The sequence below is a fragment of the Oncorhynchus kisutch genome, linkage group LG15, assembly GCF_002021735.2.
Source record: "Oncorhynchus kisutch isolate 150728-3 linkage group LG15, Okis_V2, whole genome shotgun sequence".
Lineage (NCBI taxonomy): Eukaryota > Metazoa > Chordata > Actinopteri > Salmoniformes > Salmonidae > Oncorhynchus > Oncorhynchus kisutch.
In genome coordinates this window covers 74,936,870-74,962,029 of record NC_034188.2, presented here as the reverse complement: position 1 = coordinate 74,962,029, position 25,160 = coordinate 74,936,870, and the positions used below count along the sequence as shown (strand labels likewise).

At 47.3% G+C, this 25,160-nt stretch overlaps 1 protein-coding gene across 1 annotated transcript in view; it reads left to right on the top strand.

The window, feature by feature from the left end:
* LOC109881223 (calsyntenin-2) overlaps positions 1-25,160 on the top strand; it is a 410,239-nt gene that overhangs the window by 279,966 nt on the left and 105,113 nt on the right. The window contains exons 4-5 of the mRNA XM_031791101.1: positions 1,229-1,437; positions 19,063-19,212. Coding sequence (XP_031646961.1) covers positions 1,229-1,437; positions 19,063-19,212 — 359 coding nt within the window. The remainder of the gene's footprint in view (positions 1-1,228; positions 1,438-19,062; positions 19,213-25,160) is intronic.

Here is a 25,160-nt window from a genome sequence, read left to right as displayed (position 1 = left end):
GATCCACACTATGCAGCTGTTACAAGAGCGCATTTTTCACTGGCTGTCCACTGGTTTCAAAAACAATGATTGATAGGCAGCTTAAACTTCATGAATTCAATCATTATTGGATTCATTGGTATCATTGGGTTCATTGGGTTAACTAGCCAGAGGGTTATTCCTCAGAAGGCATTAGATTACCCTGGTATCATTGGCTTAACGGCCTCCCAAGTGTGCAGTGGTCTAAGGCACTGCATCACAGTGCTAGCTGTGCCACTAGAGATTCTGGGCTCGAGTCCAGGCTCTCTCACAGCCGGCCGCGACCGGGTGACCCATGGGGCAGTGCACAATTGGCCCAGTGTCGTCCGGGTTAGGGGAGGATTTGACCGGCAGGGATGTCCTTGTCCCATATCGTACTAGCGATTCCTGTGGCGGGCCAGGTGCGGTGCACGCTGACACGGTTGCCAGGCATACAGTGTTTCTCCGACACATTGGTGCGGTTGGCTTCTGGGTTAAGTGGGCATTGTGTCAAGAAGCAGTGTTGCTTGGTTAGGCTGTGTTTTGGAGGATGCACAGCTCTCAACCTTCGCCTCTCCCCAATCCATACGGGAGTTGCAGTGATGAGACAAGACTGTAACTACCAATTGGACACCATGAAATTGGGGAGAAAAAGGGTTAAAAAAATGTACTTTATTTAACAAGTCAGTTCAGAACAAACTATTATTTACAGTGACGGCCTACACCGGCCAAACCCAGACGAAGCTGGGACAATTGTGCGCCACCCTATGGGACTCCCAATCACGGCCGGTTGTGATACAGCCTGGATTCAAACAGGGTATCTGTAGTGACACCTCTAGCACTGAGATGCAGTGCCTTAGACTGCTGAACCACTCGGGAGCCCAAGTAAATCTCAAGTAAATCTCGTCAAAAGAATTCAGGCACAATCCCTCACCTTAACCATAACAACATATAAAAGAAGCCTCAACCAACCGGCTCTTACTGCTTTTTGCAGTATTTCCCAACCCAGTCCTTGGGTCCCCCAGCCTTCCATATGCTCTATTCCACCACCAGCACACCCGATTGAACTAACCAATGGTCTTGATGATCAACTAAATCAGATGTGCTGAGAGTAGAGTTACTGCGGTGAAGGGAACCCCAATACCTTGCTGGGAAACCCTATATGGTATCCCTTGAATTACTAGTTTCCACTCTAACCCCTGTCCGCTCTGTCTCCCCCTGCTGTCCACAGGGCGGTGGTACACATCCAGGTGAATGATGTGAATGAGTTCTCTCCAGTGTTCCGGGAGGCCCAGTACCAGGCGGCGGTGACAGAGGGGAAGATCTATGACAACATCCTGCAGGTGGAGGCTACAGACCAGGACTGTTCTCCTCAGTACAGCCAGATCTGTAACTACCAGATCACCACCTCCAACACACCCTTCGCCATCGACCGCAATGGTTAGTAAACGCTTTGGACCACATCATGACCACACACACACACAAACACACACACAAGCCTGTGCACGCACACACACACACACGCGCACGCGCACGCACACTCACACACACACACACACACACACACACACACACACACACACACACACACACACACACACACACACACACACACACACACACACAAACACACACACACACACACACACACACACACACACACACACACACACGTGGAACACTTTGACAGATGTCCCTCCCCGATATACAGGATGCTTTCTGTGGGACAATGTCGCCCACTGTCACTCTCCACAAATCCGATCACAAGCACACACAGATTTACTGCCTACTGTCATGTCCTCTCCTTCTTGCTCTTAGTCAAAATGGAGGGAAGGTGGCTTTCACAGACTCCAGTTGCACTGCTTTCCATGTCTGGGTTGTGACTGGCCCTTGGCATGCTCGTTTAGAGTCAAAATGCAGAGTGAGTGGTGCATGGGGCCTGGCCAGAGTGTCCTGTATGTCTGAGAGGATCACTATGTCATTACCCACAGAGAGAAAACCTGAGTGGCTTATTACAACAGCTCAGAGAGAGAGAGAGAGAGAGAGAGAGAGTGAGGGGAGGTGGTACGGGGGCAGAACAAGAGACTGATAGAAAAGAGAAAAACAAAATAGAGAGAAATAATGGACTGAAGGATATCAAAAAGAAATGTAGAAAGATAACCTGCTGAGAGAGGAGGAGGATAGAGGGAGAAGACGTGGACAGAGAAGAGGAGGATAGAGAGAGAAGACAAGGACAGAGAGCAGGAAGATAGAGGGAGAAGACTAGGATAGAGAGGAGGAGGATAGAGGGAGAAGACGAGGACAGAGAGGAGGAGGATAGAGAGAGAAGACGAGGACAGAGGAGGAGGATAGAGAGAGAAGACGAGGACAGAGAGGAGGAGGATAGAGGGAGAAGACGAGGACAGAGAGGAGGATGGTAGAGAGTGAAGATGAGGACAGAGAGAAGGAGGATAGAGAGAGAAGATGAGGACAGAGAGGAGGAGGGTAGAGTGAGAAGACTAGGATAGAGAGGAGGAGGATAGAGTGAGAAGATGAGGACAGAGAGGAGGATGGTAGAGAGTGAAGACAAGGACAGAGATGAGGAGGATAAAGAGAGAAGACGAGGACAGAGAGGAGGATGGTAGAGAGTGAAGACGAGAACAGAGAGGAGGAGGATATAGAGAGAAGACGAGGACAGAGAGGAGGAGGGTAGAGAGAGTAGACGAGGACAGAGAGGAGGATGGTAGAGAGTGAAAACGAGGACAGAGAGAAGGATGGTAGAGAGAGAAGATGAGGACAGAAAGGAGGAGGATAGAGAGAGAAGACGAGGACAGAGAGGAGGAGGATAGAGGGAGAAGACGAGGACAGAGAGGAGGATGGTAGAGAGTGAAGATGAGGACAGAGAGAAGGAGGATAGAGAGAGAAGATGAGGACAGAGAGGAGGAGGGTAGAGTGAGAAGACTAGGATAGAGAGGAGGAGGATAGAGTGAGAAGATGAGGACAGAGAGGAGGATGGTAGAGAGTGAAGACAAGGACAGAGATGAGGAGGATAAAGAGAGAAGACGAGGACAGAGAGGAGGATGGTAGAGAGTGAAGACGAGAACAGAGAGGAGGAGGATATAGAGAGAAGACGAGGACAGAGAGGAGGAGGGTAGAGAGAGTAGATGAGGACAGAAAGGAGGAGGATAGAGGGAGAAGACGAGGACAGAGAGGAGGAGGATAGAGGGAGAAGATGCGGACAGAGAGGAGGATGGTAGAGAGAGAAGACGAGGACAGAGAGGAGGAGTATAGAGGCAGAAGATGAGGACAGAGAGGAGGATAGTGGGAGAAGACAAGGACAGAGAGAGAAGACGAGGACAGAGAGGAGGAGGATAAAGAGAGAAAACGAGGACAGAGAAGAGGATGGTAGAGAGTGAAGACGAGGACAGAGAGGAGAAGGATAGAAAGAGAAGACGATGACAGAGAGGAGGAGTATAAATAGAGAAGATGGGGACAGAGAGGAGGAGGATAGAGGGAGAAGATGAGGACAGAGAGGAGGATGGTAGAGAGTGAAGATGAGAACAGAGAGGAGGAGGATAGAGGGAGAAGATGCGGACAGAGAGGAGGATGGTAGAGAGAGAAGACGAGGACAGAGAGGAGGAGTATAGAGGCAGAAGATGAGGACAGAGAGGAGGATAGTGGGAGAAGACAAGGACAGAGAGAGAAGACGAGGACAGAGAGGAGTAGGATAGAGAGAGAAGACCAGGACGGAAAGGAGGAGGATAGAGGGAGAAGACAAGGACAGAGAGGAGGAGGATAGAGGGAGAAAACGAGGACAGAGAGGAGGATGGTAGAGAGAGAAGACAAGGACAGAGAGGAGGAGGATAAAGAGAGAAAACGAGGACAGAGAAGAGGATGGTAGAGAGTGAAGATGAGAACAGAGAGAAGGAGGATATAGAGAGAAGACGAGGACAGAGGAGGATGGGAGATATTGAAGACGAGGACAGAGAGGAGGAGGGTAGAGGGAGGAGACGAGGACAGAGATGAGGAGGATAGAGAGAGAAGATGAGGACAGAGAGGAGGAGGATAGAGGGAGAAGACGAGGACAGAGAGGAGGAGGATAGAGAGAGAGAAGACGAGGACAGATGAGGATGTGAGATATTGAAGACGAGGACAGAGAGGAGGAGGATAGAGGGAGAAGACGAGGACAGAGAGGAGGAGGATAGAGAGAGAGAAGACGAGGACAAAGGATGATGGTAGATATTGAAGATGAGGACAGAGAGGAGGAGGATAGAGGGAGAAGACGAGGACAGAGAGGAGGAGGATAGAGAGAGAAGACGAGGACAGAGAGGAGGAGGATAGAGAGAGAAGACGAGGACAGAGGAGGATGGGAGATATTGAAGACGAGGACAGAGAGGAGGAGGATAGAGGGAGGAGACGAGGACAGAGAGGAGGAGGATAGAGAGAGAAGACGAGGACAGAGAGGATGAGGATAGAGGGAGAAGACGAGGACAGATAGGAGGAGGATAGAGAGAGAAGACGAGGACAGAGAGGAGGAGGATAGAGAGAGAAGACGAGGACAGAGAGGAGGAGGATAGAGAGAGAAGACGAGGACAGAGGAGGATGGGAGATATTGAAGACGAGGACAGAGAGGAGGAGGATAGAGGGAGGAGACGAGGACAGAGAGGAGGAGGATATAGAGAGAAGACGAGGACAGAGGAGGATGGGAGATATTGAAGACGAGGACAGATAGGAGGAGGATAGAGAGAGAAGACGAGGACAGAGAGGAGGAGGATAGAGAGAGAAGACGAGGACAGAGAGGAGGAGGATAGAGAGAGAAGACGAGGACAGAGGATGATGGTAGATATTGAAGATGAGGACAGAGAGGAGGAGGATAGAGGGAGAAGACGAGGACAGAGAGGAGGAGGATAGAGAGAGAAGACGAGGACAGAGGAGGATGGGAGATATTGAAGACGAGGACAGAGAGGAGGAGGGTAGAGGGAGGAGACGAGGACAGAGAGGAGGAGGATAGAGAGAGAAGATGAGGACAGAGAGGAGGAGGATAGAGAGAGAGAAGACGAGGACAGAGGATGATGGTAGATATTGAAGATGAGGACAGAGAGGAGGAGGATAGAGGGAGAAACGAGGACAGAGAGGAGGATGGTAGAGAGAGAAGACAAGGACAGAGAGGAGGAGGATAGAGAGAGAAGATGAGGACAGAGAGGAGGAGGATAGAGGGAGAAGACGATGACAGAGAGGAGGAGGATAGAGAGAGAGAAGACGAGGACAGATGAGGATGTGAGATATTGAAGATGAGGACAGAGAGGAGGAGGATAGAGGGAGAAGACGAGGACAGAGAGGAGGAGGATAGAGAGAGAGAAGACGAGGACAGAGGATGATGGTAGATATTGAAGATGAGGACAGAGAGAGGGAGAAGACGAGGACAGAGAGGAGGAGGATAGAGAGAGAAGACGAGGACAGAGAGGAGGAGGATAGAGAGAGAAGACGAGGACAGAGGAGGATGGGAGATATTGAAGACGAGGACAGAGAGGAGGAGGATAGAGGGAGGAGACGAGGACAGAGAGGAGGAGGATAGAGAGAGAAGACGAGGACAGAGAGGAGGAGGATAGAGGGAGAAGACGAGGACAGATAGGAGGAGGATAGAGAGAGAAGACGAGGACAGAGAGGAGGAGGATAGAGAGAGAAGACGAGGACAGAGAGGAGGAGGATAGAGAGAGAAGACGAGGACAGAGGAGGATGGGAGATATTGAAGACGAGGACAGAGAGGAGGAGGATAGAGGGAGGAGACGAGGACAGAGAGGAGGAGGATATAGAGAGAAGACGAGGACAGAGGAGGATGGGAGATATTGAAGACGAGGACAGAGAGGAGGAGGGTAGAGGGAGGAGACGAGGACAGAGAGGAGGAGGATAGAGAGAGAAGATGAGGACAGAGAGGAGGAGGATAGAGAGAGAGAAGACGAGGACAGAGGATGATGGTAGATATTGAAGATGAGGACAGAGAGGAGGAGGATAGAGGGAGAAGACGAGGACAGAGAGGAGGAGGGTAGAGGGAGGAGACGAGGACAGAGAGGAGGAGGATAGAGAGAGAAGATGAGGACAGAGAGGAGGAGGATAGAGGGAGAAGACGAGGACAGAGAGGAGGAGGATAGAGAGAGAAGACGAGGACAGAGAGGAGGAGGATAGAGGGAGAAGACGAGGACGAGAGGAGGAGGATAGAGCGAGAGAAGACGAGGACAGAGGATGATGGTAGATATTGAAGATGAGGACAGAGAGGAGGAGGATAGAGGGAGAAGACGAGGACAGAGAGGAGGAGGATAGAGAGAGAAGACGAGGACAGAGGAGGATGGGAGATATTGAAGACGAGGACAGAGAGGAGGATAGAGGGAGGAGACGAGGACAGAGAGGAGGAGGATAGAGAGAGAGAAGACGAGGACAGAGGATGATGGTAGATATTGAAGATGAGGACAGAGAGGAGGAGGATAGAGGGAGAAGACGAGGACAGAGAGGAGGAGGATAGAGAGAGAAGACGAGGACAGAGAGGAGGAGGATAGAGAGAGAAGACGAGGACAGAGGATAATGGGAGATATTGAAGACGAGGACAGAGAGGAGGAGGATAGAGGGAGGAGACGAGGACAGAGAGGAGGAGGATAGAGAGAGAAGACGAGGACAGAGAGGAGGAGGATAGAGGGAGAAGACGAGGACAGATAGGAGGAGGATAGAGAGAGAAGACGAGGAGAGATGAGGATGTGAGATATTGAAGACGAGGACAGAGAGGAGGAGGATAGAGGGAGAAGACGAGGACAGAGAGGAGGAGGATAGAGAGAGAAGACGAGGACAGAGGATGGTGGTAGATATTGAAGATGAGGACAGAGAGGAGGAGGATAGAGGGGAGAAGACGAGGACAGAGAGGAGGATGGTAGAGAGAGAAGACGAGGACAGAGAGAAGAAGGATAGAAAGAGAAGACGATGACAGAGAGGAGGTGTATAAATAGAGAAGATGGGGACAGAGAGGAGGAGGATAGAGGGAGAAGACGAGGACAGAGAGGAGGAGGATAAAGAGAGAAAACGAGGACAGAGAAGAGGATGGTAGAGAGTGAAGATGAGAACAGAGAGAAGGAGGATATAGAGAGAAGACGAGGACAGAGGAGGATGGGAGATATTGAAGACGAGGACAGAGAGGAGGAGGGTAGAGGGAGGAGACGAGGACAGAGAGGAGGAGGATAGAGAGAGAAGATGAGGACAGAGAGGAGGAGGATAGAGGGAGAAGACGAGGACAGAGAGGAGGAGGATAGAGAGAGAGAAGATGAGGACAGATGAGGATGTGAGATATTGAAGACGAGGACAGAGAGGAGGAGGATAGAGGGAGAAGATGAGGACAGAGAGGAGGAGGATAGAGAGAGAAGACGAGGACAGAGGATGATGGTAGATATTGAAGATGAGGACAGAGAGGAGGAGGATAGAGGGAGAAGACGAGGACAGAGAGGAAGAGGATAGAGAGAGAAGACGAGGACAGAGAGGAGGAGGATAGAGAGAGAAGACGAGGACAGAGGAGGATGGGAGATATTGAAGACGAGGACAGAGAGGAGGAGGGTAGAGGGAGGAGACGAGGACAGAGAGGAGGAGGATAGAGAGAGAAGATGAGGACAGAGAGGAGGAGGATAGAGGGAGAAGACGAGGACAGAGAGGAGGAGGATAGAGAGAGAGAAGACGAGGACAGATGAGGATGTGAGATATTGAAGACGAGGACAGAGAGGAGGAGGATAGAGGGAGAAGACGAGGACAGAGAGGAGGAGGATAGAGAGAGAGAAGACGAGGACAAAGGATGATGGTAGATATTGAAGATGAGGACAGAGAGGAGGAGGATAGGGGGAGAAGACGAGGACAGAGAGGAGGAGGATAGAGAGAGAAGACGAGGAGAGATGAGGATGTGAGATATTGAAGACGAGGACAGAGAGGAGGAGGATAGAGGGAGAAGACGAGGACAGAAAGGAGGAGGACAGAGAGAGAAGACAAGGACAGAGGATGGTGGTAGATATTGAAGATGAGGACAGAGAGGAGGAGGATAGAGGGGAGAAGACGAGGACAGAGAGGAGGATGGTAGAGAGAGAAGACGAAGACAGAGAGGAGAAGGATAGAAAGAGAAGACGATGACAGAGAGGAGGAGTATAAATAGAGAAGATGGGGACAGAGAGGAGGAGGATAGAGGGAGAAGATGAGGACAGAGAGGAGGATGGTAGAGAGTGAAGATGAGAACAGAGAGGAGGAGGATAGAGTGAGAAGACGGGGACAGAGAGGAGGATGGTAAAGAGTGAAGACAAGGACAGAGAGGAGGAGGATAGAGGGAGAAGACGAGGACAGAGAGCAGGAGTATAGAGAGAAGACTAGTACAGAGGAGGATGGTAGAGAGTGAAGATGAGGAAAGAGAGGAGGTGGAGGGAGAGAGAAGACGAGGACAGATAGGAGGATGGTAGAGAGAGAAGATGAGGACAGAGATGAGGATGATAGAGAGAGAAGACGAGGACAGAGATGAGGATGGTAGAGAGAGAAGACGAGGACAGAGAGGAACAGGATAGAAAGAGAAGACAAGGACAGAGAGGTGGAGGATAGAGATAGAAGACGAGGACAGAGAGGAGGAGGATAGAGGGAGGAGATGAGGACAGAGATGAGGAGGATAGAGAGAAGATGAGAACAGAGGAGGATGGTAGAGAGTGAAGACGAGGACAGAGAGGATGGTAGAGAGTGAAGATCAGGACAGAGAGAAGGAGGGTAGAGAGAGAAGACGAGGACAGAGAGGGGGAGGATAGAGTGAGAAGACAAGGACAGGGAGGAGGATGGTAGAGAGTGAAGACGAGGACAGAGAGGAGGATGGTAGAGAGTGAAGATGAGGACAGAGAGGAGGATGGTAGAGAGTGAAGATGAGGACAGAGAGAAGTAGGATAAAGAGAGAAGACGAGGACAGAGAGGAGGAGGATAGAGTGAGAAGACTAGGATAGAGAGGAGGAGGATAGAGTGAGAAGACAAAGACAGAGAGGAGGATGGTAGAGAGTGAAGACAAGGACAGAGAGGAGGAGGATATAGAGAGAAGACGAGGACAGAGAGGAGGAGGATATAGAGAGAAGACGAGGACAGAGAGGAGGATGGTAGAGAGTGAAGACGAGGACAGAGAGGAGGATAGTGGGAGAAGGCACTGGCAGAGAGAGAAGACGAGGACAGAGAGGAGTAGGATAGAGAGAGAAGACCCGGACGGAAAGGAGGAGGATAGAGGGAGAACATGAGGACAGAGAGGAGGAGGATAGAGGGAGAAGACGAGGACAGAGAGGAGGAGGATAGAGAGAGAAGACGAGGACAGAGAGGAGGATGGTAGAGAGAGAAGACGAGGACAGAGAGGAGGAGGATAGAGAGAGAAGATGAGGACAGAGAGGAGGAGAGTAGAGGGAGAAGACGAGGACAGAGAGGAGGATTGTAGAGAGAGAAGACGAGGACAGAGAGGAGGAGGATAGAGAGGAGGATGGTAGGGAGTGAAGACGAGGACAGCGAGGGCGAGGATAGAGAGAGAAGACTAGGACAGAGGAGGATGGTAGATATTGAAGACGAGGACAGAGAGGAGGAGGATAGAGGGAGAAGACAAGGACAGAGAGGAGGATGGTAGAGAGAGAAGACGAGGACAGAAAGGAGGAAAGAGAGAAGACTAGGACAGAGAGGATGACGATAGAGAGGAGGAGGAGGATAGAGAGACTGTTCTCTGTCATTGGAAAACGCTGGGGTGTAGAAATGTCCTTTATTAGCTTTGCACAGTTGTCAGCCGACAGAGAGCATTTTGGCTGCTGACACGTACGTGTAAGTAATGTTATAATTGAAGACCGGGGAATAGGCATCTCTGTCAGGCGGAAAGCACTGCGTTATTGTGTGTGTGTGTGTGTGTGTGTGTGTGTGTGTGTGTGTGTGTGTGTGTGTGTGTGTGTGTGTGTGTGTGTGTGTGTGTGTGTGTGTGTGTGTGTGTGTGTGTGTGTGTGTGTGTGTGTGTCTGTGTCTGTGTGTGTCTGTGTGTGTCTGACAGATGAGGCGACACACAGTGAAATGGGATGAGAATGCAGAACACAACAACAGGTACAGAACTACTTTCCCGATTAACAACTATTAACAAGTTGACATAGCTGAAAACAAGCATCAGAGGACAATATCTCTCTCTCTGTCTCTCTCTCTGTATATCTCTCTGTATATCTCTCTCTCTGTATATCTCTCTGTCTCTCTCTCTTTGTATATCTCTCTGTCTCTCTCTCTGTATATCTCTCTGTATATCTCTCTGTATATCTCTCTGTCTCTCTCTCTCTGTATATCTCTCTGTCTCTCTCTGTATATCTCTCTGTTTCTCTCTCTGTATATCTCTCTGTATATCGCTCTGTATATATGTCTCTCTCTCTCTCTGTATATCTCTCTGTCTCTCTCTCTCTGTCTGTCTGTCTCTATCCCTCTCTCTCTGTATATCAATTTCAATTCAATTCAATTCAAGGGGCTTTATTGGCATGGGAAACATGTGTTAACATTACCAAAGCAGGTGAGGTAGATAATATATGAAGTGATATAAACAATACAAATTAACAGTAAACATCACACCTACAGAAGTTTCAAAACAATAAAGACATTACAAATGTCATATTATATATACAGTGTTTTAACAATGTACAAATGGTAAAGGACACAAGATAAAATAAATAAGTATAAATATGGGTTGTATTTACAATGGTGTGTGTTCTTCACTGGTTGCCCTTTTCTCGTGGCAACAGGTCACAAATCTTGCTGCTGTGATGGCACACTGTGGAATTTCACCCAGTAGATATGGGAGTTTTTCTAAATTGGATTTGTTTTCGAATTCTTTGTGGATCTGTGTAATCTGAGGGAAATATGTTTCTCTAATATGGTCATACATTTGGCAGGAGGTTAGGAAGTGCAGCTCAGTTTCCACCTCATTTTGTGGGCCGTGAGCACATAGCCTGTCTTCTCTTAAGAGCCATGTCTGCCTACGGCGGCCTTTCTCAATAGCAAGGCTATGCTCACTGAGTCTGTACATAGTCAAAGCTTTCCTTAATTTTGGGTCAGTCACAGTGGTCAGGTATTCTGCCGCTGTGTACTCTCTGTGTAGGGCCAAATAGCATTCTAGTTTGCTCTGTTTTTTTGTTCATTCTTTCCAATGTGTCAAGTAATTATCTTTTTGTTTTCTCATGATTTGGTTGGGTCTAATTGTGCTGTTGTCCTGGGGCTCTGTAGGGTGTGTTTGTGTTTGTGAACAGAGCCCCAGGACCAGCTTGCTTAGGGGACTCTTCTCCAGGTTCATCTCTCTGTAGGTGATGGCTTTGTTGTGGAAGGTTTGGGAATCGCTTCCTTTTAGGTGGTTATAGAATTTAACGGCTCTTTTCTGGATTTTGATAATTAGTGGGTATCGGCCTAATTCTGCTCTGCATGCATTATTTGGTGTTCTACGTTGTACACGGAGGATATTTTTGCAGAATTCTGCATGCAGAGTCTCAATTTGGTGTTTGTCCCATTTTGTGAAGTCTTGGTTGGTGAGCGGACCCCAGACCTCACAACCATAAAGGGCAATGGGCTCTATGACTGATTCAAGTATTTTTAGACAAATCGTAATTGGTATGTTGAAATTTATGTTCCTTTTGATGGCATAGAATGCCCTTCTTGCCTTGTCTCTCAGATTGTTCACAGCTTTGTGGAAGTTACCTGTGGCGCTGATGTTTAGGCCACCTTGGTTGGTGACAGAAGCACCAGATCATCAGCAAACAGCAGACATTTGACTTCGGATTCTAGTAGGGTGAGGCCGGGTGCTGCAGACTTTTCTAGTGCCCGCGCCAATTCGTTGATATATATGTTGAAGAGGGTGGGGCTTAAGCTGCATCCCTGTCTAACCCCACGACCCTGTGTGAAGAAATGTGTGTGTTTTTTGCCAATTTTAACCGCACACTTGTTGTTTGTGTACATGGATTTTATAATGTCGTATGTTTTACCCCCAACACCACTTTCCATCAGTTTGTATAGCAGACCCTCATGCCAAATTGAGTCGAAGGCTTTTTTGAAATCAACAAAGCATGAGAGTTTTGCTTTGTTTGGTTGTCAATTAGGGTGTGTAGGGTGAATACATGGTCTGTTGTACGGTAATTTGGTAAAAAGCCAATTTGACATTTGCTCAGTACATTGTTTTCATTGAGGAAATGTACGAGTCTGCTGTTAATGATAATGCAGAGGATTTTCCCAAGGTTACTGTTGACGCATATTCCACGGTAGTTATTGGGGTCAAATTTGTCTCCACTTTTGTGGATTGGGGTGATCAGTCCTTGGTTCCAAATATTGGGGAATATGCCAGAGCTAAGGATGATGTTAAAGAGTTTTAGTATAGCCAATTGGAATTTGTTGTCTGTATATTTGATCATTTCATTGAGGATACCATCAACACCACAGGCCTTTTTGGGTTGGAGGGTTTTTATTTTGTCCTGTAACTCATTCAATGTAATTGGAGAATCCAGTGGGTTCTGGTAGTCTTTAATAGTTGATTCTAAGATCTGTATTTGATCATGTATATGTTTTTGCTCCTTATTCTTTGCTATAGAGCCAAAAAGATTGGAGAAGTGGTTTACCCATACATCTCCATTTTGGATAGATAATTCTTCGTGTTGTTGTTTGTTTAGTGTTTTCCAATTTTCCCAGAAGTGGTTAGAGTCTATGGATTCTTCAATTACATTGAGCTGATTTCTGACATGCTGTTCCTTCTTTTTCCGTAGTGTATTTCTGTATTGTTTTAGTGATTCACCATAGTGAAGGCGTAGACTCAGGTTTTCCGGGTCTCTATGTTTTTGGTTGGACAGGTTTCTCAATGTCTTTCTTAGATTTTTGCATTCTTCATCAAACTATTTGTCATTATTGTTAATTTTCTTCGGTTTTCTATTTGAGATTTTTAGATTTGATAGGGAAGCTGAGAGGTCAAATATACTGTTAAGATTTTCATATAGCATAGCATTTCTTAATGTTACTCAGTTCCTTTGGCTTTGATGCCTCATGATTGAGTATTGCTCTGTTTAAGTAGACTGTGATTTTGCTGTGGTCTGATAGGGGTGTCAGTGGGCTGACTGTGAACGCTCTGAGAGACTCTGGGTTGAGGTCAGTGATAAAGTAGTCTACAGTACTACTGCCAAGAGATGAGCTATAGGTGTACCTACCATAGGAGTCCCCTCGAAGCCTACCGTTGACTATGTACATACCCAGCGTGCGACAGAGCTGCAGGAGTTGTGACCCGTTTTTGTTGGTTATGTTGTCATAGTTGTGCCTAGGGGGGCATATGTGGGAGGGAATGCTGTCACCTCCAGGCAGGTGTTTGTCCCCCTGTGTGCTGAGGGTGTCAGGTTCTTGTCCTGTTCTGGCATTTAGGTCGCCACAGACTAGTACATGTCCCTGGGCCTGGAAATGATTGATTTCCCACTCCAGGATGGAGAAGCTGTCTTCATTAAAATATGGGGATTCTAGTGGGGCACACAGGAGGACATTTGTCTCTGTTAGGATAATTTCCTTTTGAATTTCTAGCCAAATGTAGAATGTTCCTGTTTTGATTAATTTAGTGGAGTGAGTTAGGTCTGCTCTATACCAAATTAGCATACCCCCTGAGTCCCTTCCCTGTTTCACACCTGGTAGTTTGGTGGATGGGACTACCAGCTCTCTGTAACCTAGAGGGCAACCAGTGGGTCCGTCTCCTCTATACCAGGTTTCTTGCAGGATGACAATGTCTGTATTACCGATTTCTTTGGTGAAGTCCGGGTTTCTGCTCTTTAGGCCAAAGGCAGATGACCTCAGGCCTTGGATATTCCAGGATGATTTAGTGAAGGCTTTTTGTTCCATAGAGTGTCCAATGTTGTTGGTCGTGGTTTGGCCTCAGGCCAGTAAGTGTGAGCAGAGCCTGCTGAGCATCTGGTGCATGCCATTGGCTTGGGCGAGTGTGAGAGTGGGGTTTGGGACTCTTTGCCCGCTCACTACCTGGGCGTATGTGTGGCTTCCATGTTGAGGCCCTCTTTGCGGGGGTGGGGTGCATGGGGTGGGCAGGAGTGGCATAGGTCTGATCTGAGGGGCCTAAATGGGGTGTGGGCATGGTTGACGTGGGGGGGTATTGATTGGTTGGGGTGGGGGTGTGGATGTGTCTGGGTGTAATTCCTCTTGGCGTGGGTCCTCTATGTGTAGGTCCAGGGGGGGTCCTGCAGGTCTGGGAGGGGGTCTCGCTGGTCTGGGTGGGGTGTCTATTGATCTGTTGCTCCTGTGTGAAGTGTTGGGGATACGTTTGAGAGCGATGTCCTTTAGAGTCCGGGCAAAGGTGGGCACTGCTGCCTTGTAGAGGTGGACCTGGTCATAGAGGCTGTTCATGTCCAGGGTGGAGTGGTGGACCAGGAAAACATTTGGTTTTGAGGCATAGTCACGGGAAATACTTGCGTTTACCCGCTGTATTGTGGCAAGGTGGAAGTCTTTTCGTTGTTGCAGGGTGGAGATAACCACTTGTGCGTTGGGGAAAGTAGAAGAAGCCTTTTCAATCACTCCCTTCAGTGCTGTGGCCACCGTTTCCTGCTGTGCTCTCAGGTCGTTTGTGCCTGTGTGTATTATTATGTGGCTGGGTGAGCCTAGTTGGTCCTCAGACAGAAGGTCGAGGGCGCGCTGGGTGTTTGGACACCAGAGTTTAGACACGCTGTGTTTGGGAAAATGTTTTTTTTCTTCTATATATTTCCCATTTGAGTCCATAAGTAATACAATCTGTGTCTTGTGTTTGTCCTCAGTGGGTGTGGGGGGGTTGTCAGAAGGGCTATCAGGGTGGCTGACAGGGGGGGTGCTCAGAGGGGGTGAGAGCCGCTGGGCTTGGGGTTCTTCATTTGTCTGTTCTGCTGTGATGTCGACTCTATGGTCAGGGTCTTGTGTACTGTTCTGCTGTGGTGTCGAGACTTTTGTCAGGTGCTAAGGTGGGCTGTTCTGCTGGCTTCTCTGTGGGGGTGGCCACCTCTCTAGTGGGTTGTTCTCTGTCACACGCCGTCCCCCTCAACCTCTCCTCCACCAGCAGTCTGATCCTCTCCTCTTATGCTCTGTTCTGCTCCTCTTTCTCCTGTTGTAGTTGTCTCACCACTGTCCAGAGTGCAGCTATGTCTCTCTCCACCTCCAGCATTCTGGGTCTGGTTAAGGGGGTGTTGTTGTGCTGGACTGTTGTCTGGGTCTGTGCTGACTGAAGTGTAATCATCTGCTGTTCCAGCTCCACCTGCCTTACCTCCAGCTGGGTGAATTTGTCCTTCATTTCAATGAGGGAGTGGTAATCTGTGCTGGGAGGTTGACTCTCCGCTGGGGGTTGCTCGTCTGTGGGGTTACATAATGAAGAGGTCTGGTCTGACCCGCTCGGGGTGGGGGTATCTTTATCAAGGGAGAGCTTCTCCTGCTGGGCTAATTCTTTGATTTAGGTGAAAGTCCAGCTGAAACTGTTTGGGGTTACCCTGTACCATTACTGTTCCGGACTTATAGATATTTATATTACCTGACTCAGAGTCCTCGTTATCAAGTATTCTGAGTTTCCACCCCTCGTCTCTTAACAAAGGGGTAGTGTGCTAATATAGCACTGTGCCATGCCAGGGGATGGTTTGTGTGGAAGATAAGGTTGCTGATGTTCCCATTTTTGTAATAGTCAGCAAAAAGTGTCTCTTGATTTTCCATAAGGAGCTTCATTTTGTAATCTTTTCTTGATTTATCATTCTTTACATGCACAGGGTACTGTATTTTAATTACCTCTGAACAGCGGGAGGGAGCTTCTAAGGCCTCTCCATTTGGTTGGGGTAGACTGTGTGACTCTCCTGCCATTGTTGGGCTAATGGGCTTTGACACCTCTCACTTGACACGTCAGTGCTAGTTGAAGCTGTATCAAGCTTGGCAGAATTATGTTAGAATTCAGTCCTTATAAAGTAATGTTGTGGTTGTTCAGGTTTCTGTTGTATTCCAGAGAATTTGCTGTATAGAGTAAAAATCCTTGGTATAGTTGTGAACCTTCCAGGTGATTCCGTAATTCCGTCCAAAATCAGGTTGTAGGTTTTAAGTTTTGATTTGAAGTAGGGGTTATGTTGTAGAGGGTAGAATCCAGTATGTGTTTCTGACAAAAAAATCCAAGTTTATCTAACTCTTAATCTATCTTTTTTTAAGAAAATGCTGAAAAATGCAGGAGCTCATCTGATCATGACCTCTGCTCTGCTCTCTCTCTATATATATGTCTCTGTCTCTCTCTCTCTCTCTCTCTGTCTCTCTGTCTCTCTCTCTCTCTCTCTGTCTGTCTGTCTGTCTGTCTGTCTGTCTGTCTGTCTGTCTGTCTGTCTGTCTGTCTGTCTGTCTGTCTGTCTGTCTGTCTGTCTGTCTGTCTGTCTGTCTGTCTGTCTGTCTGTCTGTCTGTCTGTCTGTCTGTCTGTCTGTCTGTCTGTCTGTCTGTCCGTCCGTCCGTCCGTCCGTCCGTCCGTCCGTCCGTCCGTCCGTCCGTCCCACTCTCTGTCTCTGTATATATGTCTGTATATCTCTCTCTCTGAGCTGATGTAATAAGCCACTCAGGTTCTCTCTCTGTGGGTAATGACATAGTGATCCTCTCAGACATACAGAACACTCTGGCCAGGCCCCATGCACCACTCACTCTGCATTTCGACTCTAAACGAGCATGCCAAGGGCCAGTCACAACCCAGACACTGAAAAGACTATGGAACGCAGTGCAACTGGAGTCTGTGAAAGCCACCTTCCCTCCATTTTGGATTAAGAGCAAGAAGAAGAGATGGTCACTAGCAATGTTCCCTCTAAGCTGCACAAGGGCGCACAGATCCCCGGGACTGCCACGCAGAAGAAATATCAGCCCGCGCAGAGGAGCACGAGGAGAGGAGCACTCAACTTCCTAGTTTTCCCCTTTAGTTAACACTTCCCTCTACTGTGCGAATTGGGATCGAATCAACGCAATATCAGCCACTTTCAATACAACATCCTGAAACAAAACGCAAGTGTTCTGTAACCTTATCCCATTTCACTGTGTGTCGCTTCACCTGTCAGACACACACACACACACAATAATGCAGAGTGCTTTCCACCTGACAGAGATGCCTATTCCGTTCAATTATAACATCAATTTACATGTTGACATAGCTGAAAAGAAGACAATTAGAAGACAATTAATGTCATTCTACATTCCGTCCCTGTTTGATTCAGCCCTGTTCTCATCGGCCTGAAGTCTACCGTATCAAATATTAAGCAGCACATTAGGACTGCAACAGCTCCCTCCATGCTTTCTGCCTAGTGTGACCACTAAACTGAGTCTGAGGGTTGTGAACACATTCTATTTACCAGGCTAAACGCTTAGACATTGTGCTGTCTAGACTTGTCTACCCTGACAATACAAAGCAAGTCTGTAAATACACATACACGCAGTATTATCCCCCTCCCCCACACACATCCGCTCACACACTCACAAGTACACACTTACATAGACATGCTGTGTCCTGGTGACAGCAATGGTTGTGACATTTCATATTCAGTTCATGTGATTAGACAGTACCCTATTGATTGTGACCTTCCAATTCTTCTGACCTCTACTGTCCTCCTTAGGTAACATCAGGAACACAGAGAAGCTGACCTCTGACCTCTTCCCTGTCCTCTGTAGGTAACATCAAGAACACAGAGAAGCTTACCTCTGACCTCTCCTGTCCTGTCCTCCTTAAGTAACATTAGGAACACAGAGAAGCTGACCTCTGACCTCTCCTGTCCTCCTTAGGTAACATCAGGAACACTGAGAAGCTGACCTCTGACCTCTTCCCTGTCCTCCGTAGGTAACATCAGGAACGCTGACCTCTGACCTCTTCCCTGTCCTCCGTAGGTAACATCAGGAACACAGAGAAGCTGACCTCTGACCTCTTCCCTGTCCTACGTAGGTAACATCAGGAACACAGAGAAGCTGACCTCTGACCTCTTCCCTGTCCTCCGTAGGTAACATCAGGAACACAGAGAAGCTGACCTCTGACCTCTTCCCTGTCCTACGTAGGTAACATCAGGAACACAGAGAAGCTGACCTCTTCCCTGTCCTCCGTAGGTAACATCAGGAACACAGAGAAGCTGACCTCTGACCTCTCCTGTCCTCTGTAGGTAACATCAGGAACACAGAGAAGCTGACCTCTGACCTCTCCTGTCCTCCTTAGGTAACATCAGGAACACAGAGAAGCTGACCTCTGACCTCTTCCCTGTCCTCTGTAGGTAACATCAAGAACACAGAGAAGCTTACCTCTGTCCTCTCCTGTCCTCCTTAAGTAACATTAGGAACACAGAGAAGCTGACCTCTGACCTCTCCTGTCCTCCTTAGGTAACATCAGGAACACTGAGAAGCTGACCTCTGACCTCTTCCCTGTCCTCCGTAGGTAACATCAGGAACACAGAGAAGCTGACCTCTGACCTCTTCCCTGTCCTCCGTAGGTAACATCAGGAACACAGAGAAGCTGACCTCTGATCTCTTCCCTGTCCTACGTAGGTAACATCAGGAACACAGAGAAGCTGACCTCTGACCTCTTCCCTGTCCTCCGTAGGTAACATCAGGAACACAGAGAAGCTGACCTCTTCCCTGTCCTACGTAGGTAACATCAGGAACACAGAGAAGCTGACCTCTGACCTCTCCTGTCCTCTGTAGGTAACATCAGGAACACAGAGAAGCTGACCTCTGACCTCTCCTGTCCTCCTTAGGTAACATCAGGAACACCGAGAAACTGACCTCTGACCTCTTCCCTGCCCTCCGTAGGTAACATCAGGAACACAGAGAAGCTGACCTCTGACCTCTTCCCTGTCCTCCATAGGTAACATCAGGAACACAGAGAAGCTGACCTCTGATCTCTCCTGTCCTCTGTAGGTAACATCAGGAACACAGAGAAGCTGACCTCTGACCTCTCCTGTCCTCCTTAGGTAACATCAGGAACACAGAGAAGCTGACCCCTGACCTCTCCTGACCTCCTTAGGTAACATCAGGAACACAGAGAAGCTGACCTCTGACCTCTTCCCTGTCCTCCGTAGGTAACATCAGGAACACAGAGAAGCTGAGCTTTGATAAGCAGCAACAGTATGAGGTCCTGGTCACAGCCTTCGACTGTGGACAGAAGAGATCCACAGAGAGCGTGGCAGTACATATCGACGTTAAACCTGTCTGCAAACCTGGCTGGCAAGGTGATTAGTATTAGGAGGGCTGAGCCGTGGGTGGCGTACCTAGGGGTCTGTCTCACTGTCTTTCTGTGTCTCGCCTAATGCCTTTGATTCAGTTCTCTTCAAATCTGTCAGTGATCAGTGTCTCTGTCTTTTGAAGTATATTTATGTGGGTGGGTGTGCATGTGTGTAACTCTCTTTCACTCTCTCTCTCTCTCTCTGTCTGTCTCTCTTTCTCACTCTCTCTCTCTCTACCTCTCCCTCTTTCTGTCTGTCTCTCTTTCTCTCTCTCTACCTCTCTCTCTCTTTCTCTCTCTCTACCTCTCTCTCTCTTTCTCTCTCCCTCTGTGTCTCTCTCTCTCTGTGTCTTTCTCACTCCTTTGGGAAAGGAGACAGCAATATCACAAGACAGGATTATCACAAGACAGCAATATCACAAGACAGGATTATCACAAGACAGCAATATCACAAGACAGGAATATCCCAAGACAGCAATATCACAAAACAGGATTATCACAAGACAGCAATATCACAAGACAGGATTATCACAAGACAGCAATATCACAAGACAGGAATATCACAAGAGAGCAATATCACAAAACAGGATTATCACAAGACAGCAATATCACAAGACAGCAATATCACAACAGGAATATCACAACAGCAATATCACAAGACAGGATATCACAAGACAGGATATCACACAACAGGAATATCACAAGACAGGATATCACAAGGCAGGATTATCACAAGACAGCAATATCACAAGACAGGATTATCACAAGACAGGAATATCACAAGACAGGATTATCACAAGACATGATTATCACAAGACAGGAATATCACAAGACAGCAATATCACAGACAGGATTATCACAAGACAGCAATATCACAAGACAGCAATATCACAAGACAGGAATTTCACAAGACATGAATATCACAACAGGAATATCACAACAGCAATATCACAAGACAGGATATCACAAGACAGGATATCACACAACAGGAATATCACAACAGCAATATCACAAGACAGGAATATCACAAGACAGGAATATCACAAGACAGGAATATCACAAGACAGGAATATAACAACAGGAATATCACAAAACAGGAATATCACAACAGGAATATCACAACAGGAATATCACAAGACAGGAATATCACAAGACAGGAATATCACAAGTCAGGCTACAGAAATACAGCAACAAGTGTTCACAGCATTCATTGGGACGCCACTCACAAGTATAAACAGGAATCCGAACATCTAAGAACACACACACACACACACACACACACACACACACACACACACACACACACACACACACACACACACACACACACACACACACACACACACACACACACACACACACACACACACACACACAGAGGGAGAGCACACACACACAGAGAGCACACAGAGCACAGAGGGAGGCCAGGGATTATGTTGTGCAGGGTGACATTAGCCGCTCTCCCACGGCTCACAGTTAATCCTCTCTTTGAAAACTATTTGCATTTTGTATTTCACAAATGAGGATTTTAAACATTTCAGTATAGGAAGAAGCTTCGCCCCCTCACTCCCCTCTGTGAGTGGACACTGATTCCTCTAGGCAGTATAGGAAGAAGCTTCGCCCCCTCACTCCCCTCTGTGAGTGGACACTGATTCCTCTAGGCAGTATAGGAAGAAGCTTCGCCCCCTCACTCCCCTCTGTGAGTGGACACTGATTCCTCTAGGCAGTATAGGAAGAAGCTTCGCCCCCTCACTCCCCTCTGTGAGTGGACACTGATTCCTCTAGGCAGTATAGGAAGAAGCTTCGCCCCCTCACTCCCCTCTGTGAGTGGACACTGATTCCTCTAGGCAGTATAGGAAGAAGCTTCGCCCCCTCACTCCCCTCTGTGAGTGGACACTGATTCCTCTAGGCAGTATAGGAAGAAGCTTCACCCACTCACTCCCCTCTGTGAGTGGACACTGATTCCTCTAGGCAGTGTCAAGAGGGAGATGGTGGTGTAAGAGACAAGGGGGGTGGAGAATGTCATGGTCAGGAATTATCAAAGGACATGTCGTATCACCAGTCTCCTGCAAAAAAGGTGCTATCTAGAACCAAAAATGGTTCTTTGGATGTCCCCGAAAGATAACCCTTTGAAGAACCCTTTTTGGTTCCAGGTAGAACTCTTTTGGGTTCCATGTAGAGGGGTGATACTTGATACTAAAAAGGGTTCAACCTGGAACTAAAAATGGTTCTCATATGGGGACAGCCGAAACAGCCACACACACACCTTTTGGAACCATTTTTTCTAAGAGTGTACTACAACAACTATGTGATGTTACTGTAGTCCCCTTGTCCATTTGTAAGGGTTATACATCTCTCCAAGGTCCGTGTTCAATCTGTGAGAGAGCCCTGGCATAACAGTAACACAACAATAATATGCCCTTAAGAGAGAGTGATTGAGAGTGATTGAGAGAGAGAAAAAGCTGGAGAGAATGAAATAAAGATTGTGGTGAAGAGGGAGGAGGAGGAAGTACTGCCAGCCTAAAGCACAAGCTGAACTTTTTAAACATCCCCCCGTTTCCACGTGCTCTCTCCCTCTCGTTCTTGCTGTCCTGGTAGATCTCTCTGAGTTGGAGCAGTCGGGAAACACACACACACACACACTCTCCAGACAACACAACCACTTCTTCTGTTTTCACTCCTCTCCTAGTCCATCTCTCCATCCCTCAATCCCACCACCCCTCCATCCCCCCAAGTCTTTCCCTCTCCAGTCAGTCACAGAAACAGTCATGCTTAACGTGGGTCACTAACATCTAGTTATCATCCATAAATAGGCCATGTGACCCTGCGTGGGTGTGAGTACGGCTGTATTTGTGTGTGAGAGAGAAGAGAACGTCCTCTGCAGGTGATTGTGTGAGATAGAGTACAAGCTATTTTTCTGTGTCTACGCACATCTGAACTTTCACATCATTACCATGCCCCTGTCTGTCTGTCCGTCCAAAAACACATCTGAACTTTCACATCATTACCATGCCCCTGTCTGTCCGTCCGTCCAAAAACACATCTGAACTTTCACATCATTACCATGCCCCTGTCTGTCTGTCTGTCTGTCTGTCCGTCCAAAAACACATCTGAACTTTCACATCATTACCATGCCCCTGTCTGTCCGTCCGTACAAAAACACATCTGAACTTTCACATCATTACCATGCCCCTGTCCGTCTGTCTGTCCGTCCAAAAACACATCTGAACTTTCACATCATTACCATGCCCCTGTCTGTCCGTCCGTCCAAAAACACATCTGAACTTTCATATCATTACCATGCCCCTGTCTGTCTGTCTGTCTGTCCAAAAACACATCTGAACTTTCACATCATTACCATTACCTTGGTTTATCCTCATCCTTTGTTCTAGTGGCTGTTTGTTCTAAGCTTGACTGCACACTTCCCCATCAGCCATGGTGATTCTGCCCTCTTCACCCCAGAATTAAAGCTGACCATACGGGTGCTGAATGATAAATCAAGGCGATGGGTGTTCACACCCATCGTTTTTTTTAAACCTTTATTTAGTCAGTTAAGAACAAATTCTTATTTTCAATGGCGGCCTAGGAACAGTGGGTTAACTGCCTGTTCGGGGGTAGAACGACAGATTTTGTACCTTGTCAGCTCGGGGATTTGAACTTGCAACCTTTCGGTTACTAGTCCAATGCTCTAACCACTAGGCTACCCTGCCGCCCCCTCTGCAAAGGATGTATTCAGCAATGATAATAACATGGAAGAGAAGATATTTATGTTGGTTGATTGCTTTTCATTGTAGGATTTAAAATGTTTGCTTTGCGTGTATTTCAGTGTATCTTTTGACTGTAAGGAACTGGGTGGAAATAATGTAGAAATCAAAGTTAAGTCTAGACCAAGCATCTTAGCTCAGAAGGAAGTCTGAGAGGTATTTTCCTGAGAATGGGAAAACTATTGTCTGGCAAGCTGTTTCAGAAACCTCTTAAAGCCAATCAGATTGGCAGGCTGGCCTTGGGCACTGGACCTGATAAGAGGAGGAAGATAATGAATAATAAAAGACTTGGCTCTTCCTCTTCTTATCCCGTCCTCCTCCTTCCTTCCTCTCTTCTGAAACTGCGGTGTGAAGTGTCTGGCTCTTTTCCTCTCTTTTTCTTTCTCTTTCTTTCTCTTTCTCTGCCTTTTCCCTCCTCTCAATTCAATTCAAGGGCTTTATTGGCATGGGAAACATGTGTTAACATTGCCAAAGCAAGTGAGGTAGACAACATACAAAGTGAATATATGAAGTGAAAAACAACAAAAATTAACAGTAAACATTACACATACAGAAGTTTCAAAACAGTAAAGACATTACAAATGTCATATTATATATATACAGTGTTTTTACAATGTACAAATGGTTAAAGGACACAAGATAAAATAAATAAGCATAAATATGGGTTGTATTTACAATGGTGTTTGTTCTTCACTGGTTGCCCTTTTCTCGTGGCAACAGGTCACAAATCTTGCTGCTGTGATGGCACACTGTGGTATTTCACCCAGTAGATATGGTTTTTCAAAATTTGATTTGTTTTCAAATTCTTTGTGGATCTGTGTAATCTGAGGGAAATATGTCTCTCTAATATGGTCATACATTGGGCAGGAGGTTAGGAAGTGCAGCTCAGTTTCCACCTCATTTTGTGGGCAGTGAGCACATAGCCTGTCTTCTCTTGAGAGCCATGTCTGCCTACGGCGGCCTTTCTCAATAGCAAGGCTATGCTCACTGAGTCTGTACATAGTCAAAGCTTTCCTTAATTTTGGGTCAGTCACAGTGGTCAGGTATTCTGCCGCTGTGTACTCTCTGTGTAGGGCCAAATAGCATTCTAGTTTGCTCTGTTTTTTTGTTAATTCTTTCCAATGTGTTAAGTAATTATCTTTTTGTTTTCTCATGATTTGGTTGGGTCTAATTGTGCTGTTGTCCTGGGGCTCTGTAGGGTGTGTTTGTGTTTGTGAACAGAGCTCCAGGACCAGCTTGCTTAGGGGACTCTTCTCCAGGTTCATCTCTCTGTAGGTGATGGCTTTGTTATGGAAGGTTTGTGAATCGCTTCCTTTTAGGTGGTTGTAGAATTGAACGGCTCTTTTCTGGATTTTGATCATTAGTGGGTATCGGCCTAATTCTGCTCTGCATGCATTATTTGGTGTTCTACGTTGTACACAGAGGATATTTTTGCAGAATTCTGCGTGCAGAGTCTCAATTTGGTGTTTGTCTGGTTGGTGAGCGGACCCCAGACCTCACAACCATAAAGGGCAATGGGCTCTATGACTGATTCAAGTATTTTTAGCCAAATCCTAATTGGTATGTTGAAATGTATGTTTCTTTTGATGGCATAGAATGCCCTTCTTGCCTTGTCTCTCAGATCGTTCACAGCTTTGTGGAAGTTACCTGTGGCGCTGATGTTTAGGCCAAGGTATGTATAGTTTTTTGTGTGCTCTAGGGAAACAGTGTCTAGATTGAATTTGTATTTGTGGTCCTGGTGACTGGACCTTTTTTGGAACACCATTATTTTGGTCTTACTGAGATTTACTGTCAGGGCCCAGGTCTGACAGAATCTGTGCATAAGATCTAGGTGCTGCTGTTGGCCCTCCTTGGTTGGTGACAGAAGCACCAGATCATCAGCAAACAGCAGACATTTGACTTCGGATTCTAGCAGGGGGAGGCCGGGTGCTGCAGACTTTTCTAGTGCCCGCGCCAATTCGTTGATATATATGTTGAAGAGGGTGGGGCTTAAGCTGCATCCCTGTCTAACCCCACGACCCTGTGTGAAGAAATGTGTGTTTTTTGCCAATTTTAACCGCACACTTATTAGGGTGTCTCTCTCACTGTCTCTGTCTCGCTCTTTCTCACACTCTTTCCCTCCTCTCTCTCACTGTCTCTGTCTCGTTCTTTCTCACACTCTTTCCCTCCTCTCTCTCACTGTCTCTGTCTC